The sequence below is a fragment of the Phoca vitulina genome, unplaced genomic scaffold (genome assembly GCF_004348235.1).
Source record: "Phoca vitulina isolate PV1807 unplaced genomic scaffold, GSC_HSeal_1.0 scaffold30, whole genome shotgun sequence".
In the NCBI taxonomy this organism is placed as follows: domain Eukaryota; kingdom Metazoa; phylum Chordata; class Mammalia; order Carnivora; family Phocidae; genus Phoca; species Phoca vitulina.
In genome coordinates, this window is record NW_022589733.1 from 17,386,341 (window position 1) to 17,405,915 (window position 19,575).

At 49.3% G+C, this 19,575-nt stretch overlaps 1 protein-coding gene across 1 annotated transcript; it reads left to right on the forward strand.

Moving 5' to 3' along the window:
* Positions 1 to 11,698: 11,698 nt before the first annotated feature.
* On the forward strand, positions 11,699 to 19,329 carry CMTM3 (CKLF like MARVEL transmembrane domain containing 3). Its single transcript, XM_032424126.1, has 5 exons — positions 11,699 to 11,857; positions 14,928 to 15,083; positions 16,067 to 16,162; positions 16,563 to 16,683; positions 18,107 to 19,329. Exons 1-5 carry the CDS (start codon positions 11,699 to 11,701, stop codon positions 18,133 to 18,135), a joined length of 561 nt encoding a protein of 186 aa, XP_032280017.1. The 3' UTR covers positions 18,136 to 19,329.
* Positions 19,330 to 19,575: the final 246 nt, after the last annotated feature.

Below are 19,575 nucleotides of genomic sequence, written 5' to 3' on the forward strand. Positions count from 1 at the left end.
AAGAAAGATCTCAAACCAATAACCTAACTTTACATCTTGATGAACCAGTAAAAGACCAAACTAAACCCAAAGATAGAAGAAAGGAAACAACAGAGATTAAAGCAAAGATAAATAAAACACAGAGTAGAAAAACAATAATCAACAAATCCAGAAGTTGGTTCTTTGGAAGTATCAACAAGATCAACAAACCTTTACCTAATGACAAAAAAAAAAAAAAAGACTAAAGTCAGAATTGAAAGTGAGGATATTATATTGATGATAGAGAAATAAAAAGAATTACAAGATAATTCTACAATAGTTGTATGCCAAAAAATTAGATGAAAAGACATACACACAAGAAACACACGATTTACCTAAATTGACTCAAGAAGAAATAGAAAATCTCAACAGATCTATAAAAGATCAAAATAGTAACGAAAAACCTCCCAACAAATAAAAGTCCAGTACCACCAAACATTTAAAGAATTACCAACCCTTCTCAAACTCTCCCAAAAAGCAAAAAACAAAGGAACACTTTCTAACTCATTTTATGGAGCCAGCATTACAAAAGATACCAAAGCTAGATAAAGATATCACAAAAAAAGAAAACTATATTCCAGTATTTGTTATGACTATAGATGTAAAAATTCTCAACAAAATATTAGCAAACCAACTCTAACAGGACATCAAACTTATTATACACTATGACCAAGTGGGATTTACCCCAGAATAGTACTGCAAAGTTTTTGAACACTGAACTGAGGGGGCACCTGGGTGGCTCAGTCATTAAGTGTCTGCCTTCCGCTTAGGTCATGATCCCAGGGTCCTGGGATCAAGCCCCACATCGGGCTCCCTGCTCAGCGGGAAGCCTGCTTCTCCCTCTCCCACTCCCCTTGCTTGTGTTCCCTCTCTCACTGTCTCTCTCTCTCTGTCAAATAAATAAGATCTTAAAAAAAAAAAAAAGAATTTACTAAAAAGAAAAAAAAAAGAAAAGTGAACTGAGGGGCGTCTGGGTGGCTCAGTTGGTTAAGTGTCTGCCTTCAGCTCAGGTCATGGTCCTGGAGTCCTGACATTGAGCCCCACATCAGTCTCCCTGCTCAGCGAGGAGTCTGCTTCTCCCTCTGCCCCTCCCCCCTGCTCGTGCTCTCTCTCTCTCTCACTCTCTCTCTTCTCTCAAATAAATAAATAAAATCTTTAGAAAATTGTTTAAAAAAAAAGAAAACTGAACTGACATTGGATCCACAGTTCAGTGGTGGTAGGATATTGTGGCCTAAATCTAACCAGTTGATTGCCTGCTTAAAAATAAAAAACAGGGATGCCTGGGTGGCTCAGTTGTTAAGCGTCTGCCTTCGGCTCAGGTCATGATCCCAGGGTCCTGGGATCGAGTCCCACATCGGCCTCCCTGCTCGGTGGGAAGCCTGCTTCTCCCTCTCCCACACCCTCTGTTGTGTTCCCTCTCTCTCTGTCTCTCTCTCTGTCAAAAAATAAATAAAATCTTAAAAAAAAAATTAATAAAAATAAAAATAAAAATAAAAAACAAAACCCAATGATCTCTATAGGAACTAAACAAATCCAGAGTTCGTAGCATAATATGAAAAATGTCCAAGATACAATCAATATTTAGTTGACATATTCAGAACTAGAAAAATCTCAACATTTTATGAGAGAAAAGACAGTCAACATAGAGCAACCCAAGAATAACACAAATGGTAGATGATTAGACAAAAACTTGAAAGAGAATATTGTAACCATGCTCTAAGAATAAGTGAAATAAATGGATAAAAAGTCTTAGTGAAGAAATATAAGATATAAAAAAATCATATGGAAATTTTAGAACTGAACACAATAACCAAAATACAAATCTCACTGGATGTGCTTAACAGCAGAACAGAAATGGCAGAGGAAGGAGTTCGTGAACTTGAAGACAGATTAAGGGGCGCCTGGGTGGCTCAGTTGGTTAACCGTCTGCCTTCAGCTTGGGTCATGATCCCAGGGTCCTAGGATTGAGTCCCGAGTCGGGCTCCCTGCTCAGCAGGGAGTCTGCTTCTCTCACTGCCCCTCCCCCCTCGTGATCTCCCTCTCTCTCTGTGTCATTCTCTCTCTCTCTGAAATAAATAAATAAATAAGATAGATCCATAGAAATTATCCAATTTCAATAAAAGAAAGTAATAAGACTGAAAAAAATGAACAGAGCCTTGGGAACTTTAGAGACAATATCAAAAGGTCAAATATTTGTTGTTGTTGTTTTTTTAAAGATTTTATTTATTTATTTGACAGAGAGAGACACAGCGAGAAAGGGAACACAAGCAGGGGGAGCAGGAGAGAGAGAAACAGGCTTCCCGCCGAGCAGGGAGCCCGATGCGGGGCTCGATTCCAGGACCCTGGGATCATGACCTGAGCCGAAGGCAGACGCTTAATGGCGCCCCTCAAAAGGTCTAATATTTGTATCACTGGATTCCCACAACGAGTGGAGTAAGAGTATGGCACAAAAACTTTTTGAAGAAATAATGGCTGACAACTTCCCCAAATTAGCAAAAGACATAAATTTACAGATTCAAGAAATTCAGTAAACTTCAAACAGAAGAAACAAAAAATTCATACCCAGATACAGCCTAATCAAATTTCTGAAAACTAAAGATGAAGAAAAAAATATTGTGAGCACTTAGGGGAAAATGATGCAACAATTTGAATGACTGAGGATTTCTCATCAGAGACCATGGAGCCCAGAAAGAAACGGCACAGTTTTCAAGTGTTAAAAGAAAATAACTGTCAGGGCACCTGGGTGGCACAGTTGGTTAAGCATCCGACTCTCGGTTTTGGCTCAGGTCATGATCTCAGGGTCATGAGATCAAGACCTGCATTGGGCTCCACACTCAGCATGGACCCTGCTTCAGATTCTCTCTCCCTTTCCCTATGCCCCTCCTGCTCATGTCCCTTCTCTCTCTCTAAAATAAATAAATCTTGGGGTGCCGGGGCCCCTGGGTGGCTCAGTCGTTAAGCGTCTGCCTTCGGCTCAGGTCATGATCCCAGGATCCTGGGATCGAGCCTCGCATCGGGTTCCCTGCTCAGCAGGAAGCCTGCTTCTCCCTCTGCCCCTCCCCCTGCTTGTGTTCCCTCTCTCGCTGTGTCTCTCTCTGTCAAATAAATAAATAAAAAATCTTAAAAAAAAAAAATCTTGGGGTGCCTGGGTAGCTCAGTCGTTAAGTGTCTGCCTTCGGCTCAGGTCATGATCCTAGTGTCCTAGGATCGAGCCCCACATCGGGCTCCCTGCTCCACGGGAAGCCTGCTTCTCCCTCTCCCACTCCCCCTGCTTGTGTTCCCTCTCTCGCTGTCTCTCTCTCTGTCAAATAAATAAATAAAAAGTCTTAAAAAAAAAAAAACCTTGGGGTGCCTGGGTAGCTCAGTCGTTAAGCGTCTGCCTTCGGCTCAGGTCATGATCCTAGTGTCCTGGGATTGAGCCCCACATCGGGCTCCCTGCTCAGCGGGAGGCCTGCTTCTCCCTCTCCCACTCCCCCTGCTTGTGTTCCTGCTCTCACTATCTCTCTCTGTCAAATAAATAAATAAAATCTTTTTTAAAAAAAATAAAAAAAAATCTTTAAAAGAAAAGAACTTTTAAACCCAGAATTCTATATCCAGTTAAAATACCCTTCATCAATGGAGGCCAAAAAAAAAAAAAAAAAGACAGTCTCAAAAAGAGGAAAACTGGGGACACCTGGGTGGCTTAGTCGGTTGAGTGTCTGCCTTTGGCTCAGGTCATGATCCCAGAGTCCTGGGATAAATCCCCGCCCCACATCGGGCTCCCTACTTATAGGGGAGCCTGCTTCTCCTTCTCCCTCTGCCATACCCCCCCCCCACTTGTGCTCTCTGGCTCTCTCAAGCTCTCTGTCAAATCAATAAATAAAATCTGAAGGAAAAAAAAAAAAAGAGGAAAACTGGAGCACCCGGGGGGGCTCAGTTGGTTAAGCATCCGGCTCTTGATTTCAGCTCAAGTCATGATTTCAGGGTCATGAGATCGAGCCCCGAGTTTGGCTCTGCACTCAGCAGGGAGTCTGCTGGAGATTCTCTTTGTCCCTCTCCCTCTACCCACCCCCACACCCCCCTCCTCCACACACTCTCTCTCTCTGAAATAAACAAATCTAAAAAAACAAGAGGAAAACTAAGAGAACACATTGCCAGTAGATCTGCTCTGAAAGAAGTGCCAAAGGAAGTTCTTTAGACAGTAGAGAAAGTATACCAGAAGGAAACATGGAATTTCAAGGATAAAGGATGAGCAACAGAAATAGTAAATATCTTAAAAATTAAAAACAGAATTACCATATGATCCAGCATTCCCACTTCTGGGTATATATCCAAAGGAAATAAAAACATCATGTTGAAGAGATATCTGCACCCCCATGTTCATTACAGCATTATTTACAATAGCCAAGACATGGAAACAATCTAAGTGTCCATCAATAGATGAATGGATAAAGAAAATATGGCATATATACACAATGGAATATTATTCAGCCTTAAAAAAGAAGGAAAACCTACCATTTGTGGCAACATGGAGGGCATTATGCTAAACGAAAAAAGTTAGAGACAAATACTGTATGATTTCATGTATATGTGGAATCTAAAAATCAAGAAAAAAAGAAAAAAGTGAAACTCATAGAAAATGAGATCAGATTTGTTGTTACCAAAGGCAAGAGGTGGAAGGAGAGGGAATTAGATGAAGGTAGTCAAAAGGTACAAATTTCCAGTTATAAGATAAATAAGTACTGGAAATATAATATACAGCATGATAACTACAGTTAACACTGCTATATGGCATATTTGAAAGTTGATGAGAGTAAATCCTAAAAGTTCTCATCACAACTTAAAAAACACTTTTTCTCTTTTTTTGTATCTATATTTGATGATGGACGTTAACTAAACTTACTGTGTTAATCACTTCACAATACACGTAAGTCAAATCCTTATGCTGTAGACCTTAAACTTATATGTCAATTATTATTGTATGTCAATTATTATCTCAATAAAACTGGAAAAAAAAGAAATAGTAAATATCTGGACAAGTAGAATTTTCTTCTCAAGTTCTTCAAAATATGTTTGATGTTTGAAAGAAAAATCTTAACGTTATCTGATGGGATTTCCTGTAGAAGTAGATATAATACATGTGAGAGCCACAGCATAAAGAAGGGAGGATAAAATGACCTATATGATGGTCATATTTCTGCATTTCATTTGAAGTGGTAAAATATTAATTCTAAGTAGCCTGAAAAGTTAAGCATATATATAGTAATCCCTATAAAAAACACTAAAAAACTGTACCAAGAGAGTAAAAAACTCAATAGATAAGTTATGAAAGAATACTAAAAAATATTTAAATAATCCACAAGAGGGCAGGAAAGAAGAAACGAACAAAAACAGAAGAAACAAACAAAACAAATACAAAACTGTGTACCTAAATCCAAATATACAAATAATTACACTAAATATATATACATACCAATTAAAATACACAGATTGTCAGAGGGATTTTTTTTTAAAGACCCAATTATATGTCAGCTGCAGAAAACCCACTTTAAATAATGGTATAGGTAGATTAAAAATAAAAGAATGGGAAAAGATATTCCATGCAAACATCAATCAAAAGAAAACTGGGATAGTTAATACTAATATCATACAAAGATAAAGCAAAGAAAATCAGGAATAAAAGAGACACCACATAATGATAAAATGATCAATTCACCCTATGAAAATACAACAGTCCTAAACGTTCCTAATAGCAGAGCCTCAAAATGCAGAAAGCAAAAAGTGATAGAACTGAAGAGAAAAATGGGCAAATCTACACATATTATTGAAGATTTGAACTTTTCTCTCTAGGCAATTGATAGAACATGTACACAGACAATCAGCAAAGATATAAAAGAACTAAATACCACCACTAATCAACTGGATCTAACTGACATGTATAGAACACTTCACTCAACAAATACACTTTCTTTTCAAGTGCACATAGAGCATTCACCAAGATGGGCCGTATCCTGAATCATAAAACAAACCTGCATAAATTTAAAAGAATTAAAATCATACAAAATGTCTTCTCTGACCATAATGGAATTAAACTGGAAATCAATAACAGAAACATGATTGAAAAGTCAACTGTTTAAAAATTAAATAATATACTGTCAAATAATCTGCAGTTCAAAGATACAGTCTTGGGAGAAATTAGAAAATATTTTGAAGTGGACAAAAATGAAAACACAACATCAACATTTGTAAGATGAAGTGAAAATAGTACTTAGATATTTATAGCATTAAATGCTTATATGAGAAAAGCATAAACAAGATGTGCCAGATAAATGCCAACAAAAAGAAGGTAGGCATGGTGAAATTAATATTAAATGAAATAGAATTCAAAGCTAAAAGCATTCACTAGGGACAACAGAAATGTCAAAATGACAGTTAATAAAAACTTAATATATGCCAGGTACTATTCTTTTTTTTTTCTTTTGCTAGGCACTGTTCTAAGATATTTTTATATATTAACTCATTTAATCCCTACAATAATTATATGACTTAGGTAATATTATTATCGCCATTTTGGGAATGGAGAAACTGAGTACAGAGAAGTTAAGAAAGCAATAGAACTAGGATTTAAACCCAGGATTTAGGCTCTTTTTTGCTACACTCTACTGAACAAAACATATGTTAACTTTTGGGGCACCTGGGTGGCCGTTGGTTGAGCCTCCAGCTCTTGGTTTCCTCTTGGGTGATGATCTCAGGGTTGTGGGACGGGCCTATAGCAGGGGTCCATGCTCAGCGGGGAGTCTGCTTGGGATTCTCGCTCTCCCTCTCCTTCTGCCCATCCCCCACCTCTCTCTCTCAAATAAATAAATAAATCTTAAAAAAAAAAAACCCATGTTAACTTTTGTTCATCTAACACCATAATTTCAAAAAAACAAACAACAACAACCCCAAACTATTAGAAATCCAAGGAAAAGTAATAAATCTAAAACTTTAGTGAGGAGCTTTAATATATCTGTTTTAGTAAGTCAATACATCAAGAAAAAGAAGAGTAAGTATAGGAGCGGTTGGGTGGTGCAGTCAGTTGAGCATCGGACTCTCCTGAGATCACGCCCTGCATCTGGCTCCTCGCTCAGGGGGGAGTCTGCTGGAGATTCTCCTCTCCCTCTCCCTCTGCCCCTCCCCCAGCTCCTGTGCTCTCTCTCTCTCTCTCTCTCTCTCTGAAATAAATAAATAAACCTTAAAAAAAAAAGAAGAGTAAGCATACAGAGAGTTTAAATTACATAATTAACAAGATACATAATGGACATATGGATTTTGAACCCAACTAAGAGAGAATATTCAATCCTTTTAAGCACACATGGAACACTTACAATCCCTGACTATCTATTAGGACACAGAGAAAATCTCAACAAATTCCAAAAGGCAGAACATACAGACCTGTTCTCTGAATAAAAGAAATAATAAAATTTGATATTCATCACCAAAGTATAGCCAAAAATTTATCAAATTAAAAATTTTGAAATACCCTTTTAAATTATTCTTGGATTAAAGAGGAAATTTAAAATGGAAACTATAAGCTAATTAGAAGTGGATAAAAACTAGAGCATTATTTTAAGGATGTGTCCTAAGCAGTCCTCAGAGAAAAATTTATAGCTTTAAATGCCTTCATTAGGAAACAAGAAAGACTTAAATAAAGGATAACACAATACACAACAACTAGAATAAAATGAAACAAAAACTAGAGGTCAATTCTATTTATGAAAATAAAGGCAAAACTCCCAAACAAAATACTAGCAAAATGATTCTAGAGGTTTATCAAAAGAGCAAAGCAACATGACCATTAAAGGCACATCCCACGAATGTAAGGACAGTGAGCCTTGGGAAAACTGCGATTGTCGGTCACCACATTCATAGATTAAAGGAGAAAAACACCAGGTTCTAAAAGGAGAAATCTGTATGGCAAAAATGCAAAGTAAAAGACAAATGATAAGCCAGGAAAAACTATTCATAACTCAAATTTCAGAAAAAGGACTAATTTCCTGAATATATGCATTCTTATGTATCCATTTTTTTAAACCAACAATTAATAGAAAAACATACAAAGTATGTGAAAAGTCAGTTCTTGGAAAAGCAAATGCAAATGGCTGTTACATACGCAAAAAAAAAAGCAACAAAAATACTCCTTAATCCACTCATAACTAGAGAAATGCAAATTAACACTACCACAAGGGATTTATTTCTAAATACCATTCTCCAGTAAAAGAACCAGAGCTTCTTAGAGGAACTCGGATTCCAGGGCTGGGATGGGGAGAAGATAAAATGAACCTGACGCATGTTATAGGGTCAGAAAATAAAGAAATGGGGGGGGGGGAGAGATGGGGGATGGGTACCCAGAAGCCCACCAGTAGGAGCTAATAAAGGCCAAAGATGAAAAAATTTAACCAACAAAATCAAGCACAATAGTATTTAATCATAAGCCAGAGAATAAAATAAAGAAACCAGTGTAGGAGAACAGAAAATATTCCTTACACAGGAATGTACAGGGAATAGAGCCGCCCTTCTTCATCCCATAGCAGACACTTCTGGGGCCATCCGAGTGATGGGTTCTGGGCTGGGCTAGGACAGGCTCCCATGGAGCTCACAGCCTGCAGTGGGAGTGACAGCCGTCTCGGGCATCCAGTCCCCTCAAGCAGGGGCACCCCTCCAGTTCTCCTTGCCTCTCTCTGGGCCCTCTCAGCCACCCCAGTGAGTCACCATATTTTTTTTGCGTGAGTTCCCTTTCAGTAAATTGAGATAGAGATTACTTGAAATAAAATGCAACCATTTTAAGTGGAGCATTTGATGGGTTTTGTTAAATGTATGTTTCTGTGCAGTCACCACCCTCGGCAAAATAAAAAACATTTCCAGCACTCCAAAGAGCTTCCTCCTGCCCCCACCCCAGGTTACCACTGGTCTGATTTCGGTCACCATAGCTGAGTTTCACATGTTCTAGAAATTCATAAAAATAGAATCATACAGCATGTACCCTTTCGAGCCTGGCTTCTTTCATTCAACATAACGTCTGCAAAATGCATCCCTATTGTTGCACCTGTCAATGGTTTATTCCTTCTTCGTGCTAAGAAGTATTCCAGCGAAGGGATGCCCCACAGTTAGTTTATCCTCTCAGGTGTAATGAACCACTGGAGTTGTGCAGTTTGAGCTATTAAAAATAGAACCTCAGGAGGCCTGGGTGGCTCTGTCGGTTAAGCCTCTGCCTTCGGCTCAGGTCATGATCCCAGCGACCTGGGATCAAGTCCCCCATAGGGCTTTTGCTCAGCTTGGAGCCTGCTTCTCCTTCTGCCCCTCCCCCCACTCATGCTCTCATGTGCTCTCTCTCTCTCTGATAAATAAATAAATAAAATCTTAAAAAATAATTAAAAATAAATTAAAAAATAAAAATAGAGCCGCTGTGGATGTTCAAGTCCAAGCCTTTGCAAAGACATGTGCTTTCATTTCTCTTGGGGAAATACCTACAGATAAAATCTCTGGGTCACACAGTATACCTCTGTGTAATATTTTAGGAAACTGCCAAGCTGTCTTCCGCAGTGGAGGTCATCACTTCCAGCCCCAACAGGGGTGTATGAGAGTTCCAGTTTCTCCACATCCTCCCCAGCACTTGAATGGTAGAGTCCCCTTTTATGAAGCCATTTTAATAGGTGTAAAATAGTATCTCGGGGCGCCTGGGTGGCTCAGTTGGTTAAGCAACTGCCTTCGGCTCCCGTCATGATCCTGGAGTCCCGGGATCGAGTCCCACATTGGGCTCCCTGCTCAGCGGGCAGTCTGCTTCTCCCTCTGACCCTCCCCCCTCTCATGCTCTCTCTCTTTCTCATTCTCTCTCTCTCAAATAAATAAAATCTTTTTTAAAAATTTAAAAAGATAGTTTCTCATTGTGGCTCTAATTTGCATTCCTAGATGTCTAATGATATTGAATATAGTTTCGAGCACTTACTGGATATTCATATATCTTCTTTGGACTATTCAAAACTTTGGCCAATTAAAAAAGTTGCGTTGTTTCCTACTTACTGAGTTACAGTTTTGAGCCAAATTAACACTGATCAATATCAGGTTGTCCTTGTTCTAACCCTCACCTGTCCTCCTCCCAGGGGATCCAGAGTAAGATCCAAACACCTGGGTCTGGTTCTCTACCATCTATCTCCTCCCCCCTAGCCCCTTGCTCAGTCCTTTCTTCCACAAAGGCTCCCGGCAACCCTCTGAACCAGCCATAATGAGGCAGACAACTATTACCAAGAATCATCTTGTTCACGATTCTCTGGACACACTATTGACCCACTCCCCACAAATTAAGCTGATGCGTCCTTGCGTCCTGCAAATGCAATCTTTCTAGCACTGCTGTTGAATGAACAAATAAATGAGTGAACGAATGCCTCTTACCTGGCGGGAGAGGCCATCGAAGTCTTCTTTGAGGAAGTGACACTGGGATGATCACAGAGTAAAGAGAAGTTCATCGGATAACCAGGTTGGAGAAGAGCATCCAGGTAGCAGGGTCAGCATGCACAAAGGCCCTGGAGTGGGGAGAGCATGGTTTGTTCAAGAAACTGTAAGAGGGTCTATGAGTGAGAGAGCCAGGGAGCAGAAGACACCAAGGGATTACGTTTTTAGTCTCTCTACCAAGACTCTGAGCAAGATGGGAATCTCCCAAGGTTTAGGGGATAAGGGAAATGCAGGTGATCCTGACTGAGCATTTTAGCATCCTTCTGGCTGCCAAGAGAGGAAGCAGAGAGGCCTCTTAAAGACACCCTCACAGCAGTCCAGGGAGGAGGCAGGAGTACTCTAGGGCCTCGTGGAGGCTTGGTGGTGGTGAGAAGTGAAGAGACAAAGAAAGCTTTAGGAGGTGAACATGTGCCGGCCTTGGTGACGGACTGATGGTGAGGGTGAAGGAGAACAAGGACAGCCCCGGGTCTCAGATCTTGGGGTAGAAGGATGGATGGCAGTGCCCTTCATGGGGGCCCAGGCGCCAATGGGAGTCCCCGGAGTATGAATGGGGAGAGGGAGCAGAAGGAAGGCTGGGGCAGCCAGTACAGGAGGCTGGGCTGGCCGAAGATGGGAGGGGTGGCCAGGGGAGAAAGAGGGAGTGGGTTGGGGAGCTGACAGCTCGATCAAAAGCGCAGGAGGACGAGACAGGGGTCTTGCCGTTTGGGCGCCTAGGTTCCTGGGTCCCGGACACAGCGCAGGGACACGGGCAGGACGCTAGACGACGCAGCGAGTGTACACAAGCCTTCAGAGCACGCAGAGAAGACTGGAAGCCCCGACGGGGCGTTCAGGGGCAGCAAAAAGAAGGTCTCGGAGCGCCGGGCCGGGGCTGAGGGGAGAGTGCGGGTGGGTATGAGGGGGCCCCACGCCAGCTCGGCGGACAGTCCCGCCCGGCGGGGCCCGGAGCAGCTCGGGCAGCCGGGGTCCGAGGGGAGGAGGGGAGGAGGAGGAAGGCGAGCGGAAGAAGCGAGCGGGGCAGCGGGGGAGCAGGAGACAGCGAGGAAGGGAGGAGGGGACGGGGCAGGAGGGGCGGGGCGGGGGCGGGGCGGCGGGGCGATGCGCCCCCGCTCTCGAGTCTCGCCTTTTTCTCCTTCCGCACAGCCCGGGTTTCCGCTTCCCTCCCGGGCGCGGGGTGAGGGAGCGGGGCCGCGCCTCGGTCCCTGCCGCCGCCGCCATGTGGCCCCCAGACCAGGAGCCCGACGCGGAGCCCGGCCCGGCCCCGGCGCGCGCCGGCCGCTCTCCGCCCGGCGCGGCGATGCCCGGGCTCCGCGCCCTCCTGCCGGCGCGCGCCTTCCTCTGCTCGCTCAAAGGCCGCCTCCTGCTGGCCGAGTCGGTGAGTGCGGCGCGGGGCCGGGGCCCGGGGCGGCGGAGGCGCCGTCGGGACGCCCGGAACCGCCGAGCCCTCGGAGCCGCGGAAAGCGGGCGGAGCTGGGCGCACTTCCCCAGGCGTCGGGTGGCGCCGAAGCTCAGCGCGCGAAGCAGAGGCGAGGCGGGGCTCGAACCCAGGCCCTCGGGGCTCCCTAACCCAACGTGGGGGGCCGGTCGGGACGCCTGGGGCCGCGGCCCGACGACGCGGCGGCCGGGCCCCTGGGAGCTCAGCCTGGCGCTGTGTGACCCCGGGCGCCTCCGCCCTCTCCGGGCCCCCGGAACGGGCTGCAGCCCCACATCCTCTGGCCTCCGTCGCGGGCACTCGGCTCCGCAAACCCTCCCGCCATCCCCGGCTGCGCCCCGGGAGGAATCAGCCCGCTCGGCGCTTCACGACGCCCGGATCGGGGCCGGGGTCGGCTCTCCGCGCCCTTGCCCGCTTTCCTGGGCGCAGGGAGGGCTGGCCGGGCCTCGAGCTGCGGGGCGGAGGCCGGGGTGGACTCCGGCCAGCCGAGACGGGGAACAGCGGGAAGTGGGAAGGGGACCCCCGGGATTGGGTGAGGCCGGGGCCGCACAGTGCGGGGCGCGGAGGCAGACCCCTCCCCCCGGGTGCAGGGGGCGGGAGCCCAGCGGGGTGACTTCATCCCCCTCATGCCCCCCTCGCTCGGATCCAGCCGCCCCGCCCCCGCCGAGCTCCTTCCTCCTGCCCGCAACCCCCACCCCGGCCCGTCAGGCCTTTGTCTTGGGGACACTACGAAAGCTCCCGCACCATCCGCGGGTGGGGCGGGGGCTTGGTGCTGGGCCTCCGTGCAGGGAAGGGGACGAAGTGGTCGGGCGCAGGGGAGGTGAGATAAGGAACAGCTCTTGTTACTTAGATCCCTGGCAGTTTGGCAGTCCCTGTCGTTATTCCCACTTTGCAGACAAGAAAGCTGAGGCCAGGGCATCTAGGGAATTTAAGAGGTGGGTCACTTGCGGGCCAGGTGACAGCAAGGCTGAGTGGAGGTCAGAGGAAGGAAGCTTCTGCCCCAGACCTCTCCTTCGTACTGCCCAGGGCAGATGGCAGGAGGCCATCCTGCCACTTCTTCTGCCCCTGGGGTCAGCCCGGAGGTCACCAGCCCAGCTCCCAAGGGAGGCACCAGGACCCAGGACTCAGCCCACACTCCAGGGAGTCGCCTGTGGTTGCCCACCCCAGCCCCACCCTGGAGACTGATGAGAGCCCCTTTTGCACAGAACCCTTAAATCCACAGGCCAGTGAGGGAAGCCAACCCCAACGCCACTCAGCCCACCTTATAGGGGAGGCCCTTGGTGTAGCTGATCTAGGAGGATGAAGAAGTAGGGAGGAACAGGTTAGGGTTGATCACAAGGGGAGCCACTCTGGCCACTCTTCCCTCCCTCTGGTCCCCTCTGGCTGCCTCCAGGCCCAAGCAAGTGGGGAGGCTGACAGGGACGGGAAAGGGGAGGAAGTAGCCACCAGGAATCAGGGAATAAGGAAACAGGAGTGGAGAGGGGGTTCCCCAGAATCTGACTTTGGGGGCCGGTGGACAGGAAGGGGAGGGACCATGACAGCCTTCCCAGGAGGATGTACAGCAGGAGCTAGGGACAGGGCTGGGTCAGGGCCCCCTGGCCTTGCTTTCCTGGGAGGCCCCTCTCTGTGCCTTAATTTCACATCTGTTCGAGTTGAACTCGGCTACTTCCCGGGCCATGGTCAAGGCAGATTTGGGTGCCCTGGGGACTCCCTGGGATCTCTGCAGCTCATCTGTCTGAAGCAGCCACAGCATTTCCTGTGGGGCATCTGGGTGTCCCTACAGGGCCCCCTGGGCCCCACTCCAAGCTACTCAGCCGTGGACATGTTCAAACCCGCCCAGCCATAGTGACAGGACAGATAAAGGCCAGCTCCCATAGGGCAGGGTTGCTTAGGAACTAGAGCTGTGTGGCCAGCCAGCCCTGGGTTCAAGTTTTGATGCCTTGTTATTAGCCGCATGACACTGAGCAACTCACTTCACCTGTGAAGTGTCCGCACCTCAGTCTTCCGATCTGTGAGGTGGGCTGTGAACAGCACCTGTGCATGGGTGGTTGCGAGGATGCTCCAAGCCTCAGGCCCTGGCCCGGGAAACAGCCCCTCATCTTGGTCTGCCCTGCCCTGCAGGGCACACGGTCTGCAGAACTAGCCGGGGACCTCAGCATCTGCTGGCATCAGTCCCCACCCACGGCGTGTGGGCAGGGCTGCGGAGAACTCTGATCCTTGTTCCTTAGCGCGGCCTGCCCTTTGCACAAAGGCTGGGTGGATGATGCAGCAGGGCCTGAAGGGTCAGGCCAACACTCCCCCTCCTGGAGGGTTTTTTCTTCGTGTGAATTGGCCAACATAGAAAACCCAAAGAGCTCTACCGTTAGCGCCCGTATGCCCACCGCCCAGAGCGTACAGTTGTTACTCTGTTGTCAGATTTCCTTTATCACAGATCTTATCCGTCTGTCTGGCCACCAATTAGTTTTTGATGCAGAATAAATTACCTGCATCAGTACATTTCAACTCTGAACACTTCAGCATGCATATCATTAACTAAATTCAAGGTTTGTATATTGTTTTTCAGCTAAAAGTCACATTCTTGGGAGTTGGGTGTAATTTTTTGAAATGGTTTCTGCTTCGGGAGCTGCCTTAGAGACTGCTTAGGTTTGATTTGCCCCGTTGGGCACCATCTGAGTTGGGTGGATCCTGCCATAGAGCCTGCTGGGGTGGGGGGCGAGGTGAGCAGCAGGAGGACGTGGACGCAGCCTCCTGGGGGGCTAGACCCATGTGGGAAGCTGGGCTTCCTGATTGGGTCCTGGCAGGGTGCTGGCACGGGATCAGGGTGCAGAGCCGTGCCCAGAGGCATTGGGGCAGCACGGGTGTGGGCCAGGGCCCCATAACGGGGTTCTAATGCTGGCGGCTGCAGGACTGTGGGCAGGTGGCCTCCCCTGATGGAGCGTCTTCTGTGCTTGGCTGCAGAGCCCTGGGCCGGGGGTTGTGCAAAGGTTCTGACTTTACCTTCCCGCACCTCCAGGGTCTCTCGTTCATCACCTTTGTCTGCTATGTGGCATCCTCTGCCTCCGCCTTCCTCGCAGCGCCTCTGCTGGAGTTCCTGCTCGCCCTCTACTTCCTCTTTGCCGATGCCATGCAGCTGAATGACAAGTGGCAGGGCTTGTGCTGGCCCATGATGGTGAGGGCTGGGCCCCAGGAGGAAGGGGCTGGCTGCATTTCGGCCCTCACCCTTTCTTCAGTGTGCTGGTTGGTTGGAGCCAGGACCCTCCACCCGGCAGCCATGTGACCCGGAGCCGTTGCCTTACCTCCGGGAGCTCTCTGGGTGAGGCGGGGAAGCCCCGCTGGCATCCTGGCCCCTGGCCACCAGGTGGCGCTGGTGCTCCCAGCTGGGCCTGCCGGAATGAGCCTCAGCCGCAGGAATTCAAGCCATTTCCACAAGGGCAGGACAGGTTAACTGAGGACTTGCAGGGCTTACCCAGACCTCAGCCGTCTGGCAACTTGCTTAAGCAGTCACCTGGGAGGCCTCAGAGCCCCACCTCAAACTTTGCTGTTTGAGAAGGGACAGAAAGGCTGCGATTGCACCCTGGTCTCTTGACTTCATATCCAATATGCTTCCTGCTGGGCTGCACCCTGTGTCCCCATTTTAGGGACAGGTGAGCAGAAACCATGATACATAAATGGATCTGCCACAAGTATGTGGCTCAGTGAGGCCCAGGGCCAGATCTCCCCACTGGAGAGCCAGCAGGGAGCAGGTGACCAGGTTTCCAACGTCTTTCTCACCAAATGAGATCTGTATGTGGGCCCGGCCGGAGGGCAAGCTGCAGCCTGGCCCACATCCTGTTGTCCACCGGGCAGGGGACAGCCAGCTGGACCGGGAACAGGGCAGCCTCCAGGGGCACCTGGGCAGGGGCAGGAATGGGGGTGGGAGAAGGACCAGGGAGTGCAAGGTGGGGCCAGGACAGGGCGGGAGCCCCACAGATGCTGGACCTGCGGGCGCCGGGTGTGTGTCCAGCCTTCGGGGCCCATCATCCCCTGGGAACAGTGGGTTCCAGCCCCATTCCTGCCGCCTGGTGCCCTTCTGAGTCCCTGCCCCGGTCTGGGCTCCCAGCTGTACTCCACTTCTGGGAGCCCAGGGCGGTGACCACGCCCGCCTCCCCCCAGGACTTCCTGCGCTGTGTCACAGCGGCTCTCATCTACTTTGCCATCTCCATCACAGCTGTCGCCAAGTACTCGGATGGGGCTTCCAAAGCAGCTGGGGTGAGTAGCCACCCTAGCCCTGGAAGAGGTTGCCCAGCAATGCCCCCCTCAAGTTCACCCCACCCCTGACGGAGCCCCAGATGCCCCTTGGACACTCAATGTCTGGGGCACAGTCTGTCGCCGCAGAGGCCCCTTGGGTTTTCACGTGGATCTCAGCGATTCCAAAGTCTTCTTATTGGAGATTTAATCTGCCCCGAGTTTTGAAGGCTGTTTGCCCAACCAAGATAACAGCTCATTTTCTTACTTGTCGGTACTGGGACAGGTCTGTGTTTGCCAGTCCGAGCTACTTATCCGAGCTGATTGAGCGGGGCAGCAGCTTCTCCGCTTCTCCCGGGCTCTCGGACCAGGGACTCCCAGCTCCTGATGATGGGTCCCATCCACCCTGTTCCCTATCCCACAGGTGTTTGGCTTCTTTGCCACCATCGTGTTTGCAATCGATTTCTACCTGATCTTTAATGACGTGGCCAAATTCCTCAAGCAAGGGGACTCCGCAGAAGAGAACACAGCCGACAAGGCGGAAGGTGGGTGGCCCCCCTGTGGGTTTTCACCTGGGAACCCAGCTTCTCAACCCAGGACTGTTGCTGGGGACCCTGCTCTCCCTTAGGGATACTTGGCCAGTTTGAGGCTGGAGGAGAATTTCCTCTCTCCCCATATGGGCAGGAAGTGTGTTCACAGCCTGGTTCTCCTATCCCTTCATGGGGCACTGATCATAAAGCAGGCTGGCTCCGCAGGGCCTCTGCCTTTCCAGGAAAGGCATGCTGAGGGCAGGCCCGTGGCCTTTTCCTCGGTGAGACCTTCCCTGATGAGCCTGGGCTGCTGAGCGGCCACCTGCCCTGAAACCCACCCCCCTGCCCAGTTTTACCGGCCCGTTGCTCAAGGGCCAGAGAACCAGGCTCTCCTTATCCGCAGCACTCGGGCAAGCTCAGCAGAAACCATCCCTCTGCTAAAAATATGTGAGACTCATCTCATCCCATCCTGTACTTCAGCCACTCCTAGGTTCAGTGTCCCTAGACATTTTCCTTAGGCCTTTGGGACCTGCTACCAGTTGCCTGCCCGGGGTGCTCCTAGCCCATCACCCCAGTGAACAAGTAGGAAGCGTCAGTGGAGACGCGTGTTTGAGTATTGTGGGCTTTGACACTTGGAGATATGTGTATGATGATTTCTTTTTTTTTTTTGCTGTAAAATGATTCCTAGCTTGTGTTAGAATCAATACAGCAAACCCACAAAATCATACAGGGTTAGGGAGTCAGGGTTTGTGGAGGCTCTCCGAGCTCATCCATGACCCGGCAACAGTGTGAGGACAAACTGGGGTTCAAAGAGACTGAGGTTGGCCAGGGAAGGGGTGTCCCTCCCTGAAAATAGCAACTGGCACTGGGGCTGAGGCAGGAGGGTTAGCAACTTGGGTGTCTTTCCTTCCTGGAATGGGGGGGGGGTTCCAGAAGGCCCTAGAGAGTACTCTTCGGTATTGGATTTCTAGGAGCCCTTGAGTCATACCTTAGATAGGCCCTTGACGTCATAAAATGGTTCTGATCACCATATAATATTAGGATTGGGGGCAAGGGGGATTGAAACTATAAGTTGGTTAAAAGAAAGCTTCCTGATTTTCTAGTATATTTTACTTTCTTGTGCCTGAAAATAGCTGTCCTCACCTTGCCCTGCTGAATTGCAGGGTAGGGTTGAATTTGGGGTGCAGATATATCACGCTAACACCCCAGGTGAGAACGGCCTGGGGCGACTCCGGAGGGGCATGTGGGCTCCCCGCTGCATGCGCCCCGCCCTGGAGGGGACGGCAGCTGCCCCCGCAGGGGCCCAGGCCCGGGGCCAGCCCTCACACCAAGCTGGCACCACCAACAGTCAGAAACCCAGCCAGTCTCCCCAGAAACAGCTTCCCGGCACCGCTAGCCTGGAAACTCCGGCCAAGCGTCCCCCTTGCTTCGCTTTCAGAAGAGAATTCCGACTCCGAGTCTGACTGAGGCCTGCCCCGCCCCGGCAGCCCGAGCGCGGGCCCCACTGCTGCACCTCGGGACCGGCGGCCGCCGCGGCCAGGGCACCGCGCGTGTTGCGAGAGCGGCGCCGACCTCTCCAGCGGCAGTGGGAGCTGCTGACGGCGCTGGCCTCCTCAGGGCCCCAGGGTGACACGCCCGAGCCCGGCACCCGACCCGGCACCCTCGGCCGAGCACCGTCTAACCGCTGCGCACGCGGGAGCATCGTGAATATTCCGCCACGTCTCCTCGTTTCTGCCCCACAGACCTTAAGCCTTGTAACCTCTCTGCCAAAAATAAGCACAAGGGGACAGAGCTGACGGAGCCTTGTTACCTCCGTCACAGGAAGCATTTCATGCTGGGGGGCGGGGGGGGTAGGACCGAAGCCACCACAGGGCCCACCTGCTAGGCCCCAGGGATTTTTGTCCGCATTTGGTGTCCCACTCATGCGAGGCACTTTGTCGAGAATGATCCTTCCAAGATTCTCTTGTTCAAGGAACAGCAGTACGCTCTTCATTTTTGAAGCAGGGGGAAAACCGACCTTTGCTCTCATCCAGGAGCGAGCAGGTCAGGGTGCCTGTTAGGGGGAGCCACCCTGGGGAGCCACGTCTTCTCCGCGTGGTATGACAGTTGTACCAGGTCCAAAAGGTCAAGGGTACCTAACCGTGAAGTAACTGACAGCGTTCTGGGGGGCTGGGCAGGCCCAGCCGATCCCTCTTTCCTGGGGGCCCAGGAGCAGGCGAGGGGCTCTCAGGCACTCAGGATGACAGGTTTCTCGACACCTGACTGCCTCTCGAGAGGGGAGCTGGGCCTTCTGTGTTGACCTAGAGACATGTGCTGCGTGTATATGTTCAATGGGATTTTGTAACTTTATGTAATTTTTTTTTTTTTTTTACACAAAAGTAGCTTTTTAAATGGCATTTCCTCTGACCCAAGAAGCCTCATGAATGAGCCAGATCTGGACCCGTGTCTTGGGCATTTGTAACCTTTGTTCTTCTCCTGCATGTGAAAAAAGCCATAATAGATTAAAGCAGACTGACTGCGTGCTTGGAGTGTATGTTTGAAAACCCCTCCACCACCCAGAGCAGCGCGGGCGCGTGTCCCGTCCGGCACAGACGGGGCCTGCCGCCCGTGAGTCCTCACGGCTCCGGGTTTCAGCAGCAGCGCGTGCGTCTGCTCCACGCCAGGACCCCACGCGGCTGACACATGTGCTCTCCCGCACTCCTCACACAATCCTGGCTCACAGTCCAGGAAACTAACAGAAGGTTCGGGAACTTGCCCAGGTTCACCAGAGCCCCTTTGAGGGGGCCCCGGGCCCTCTCACTTATGCGTCAGGGTAACGACCCAGGCACCTCTGAGGTGGCCCGAACCTGGGGCTCTTGTAGTTTGGAAACTGGTTGCATGAGAGACCTCGGAGTCGAAGCCTGGGTC

What these genes read in the sequence shown, in the direction of transcription:
- CMTM3 (XM_032424126.1), top strand. Translation starts at nt 11,699, where the DNA reads ATGTGGCCCCCAGACCAGGAGCCCGACGCGGAGCCCGGCCCGGCCCCG. An exon ending in GCCTCCTGCTGGCCGAGTCG is followed by an intron (nt 11,858 to 14,927) that starts GTGAGTGCGGCG and finishes CCGCACCTCCAG; the next exon opens with GGTCTCTCGTTCATCACCTT. An exon ending in GCTTGTGCTGGCCCATGATG is followed by an intron (nt 15,084 to 16,066) that starts GTGAGGGCTGGG and finishes GCCTCCCCCCAG; the next exon opens with GACTTCCTGCGCTGTGTCAC.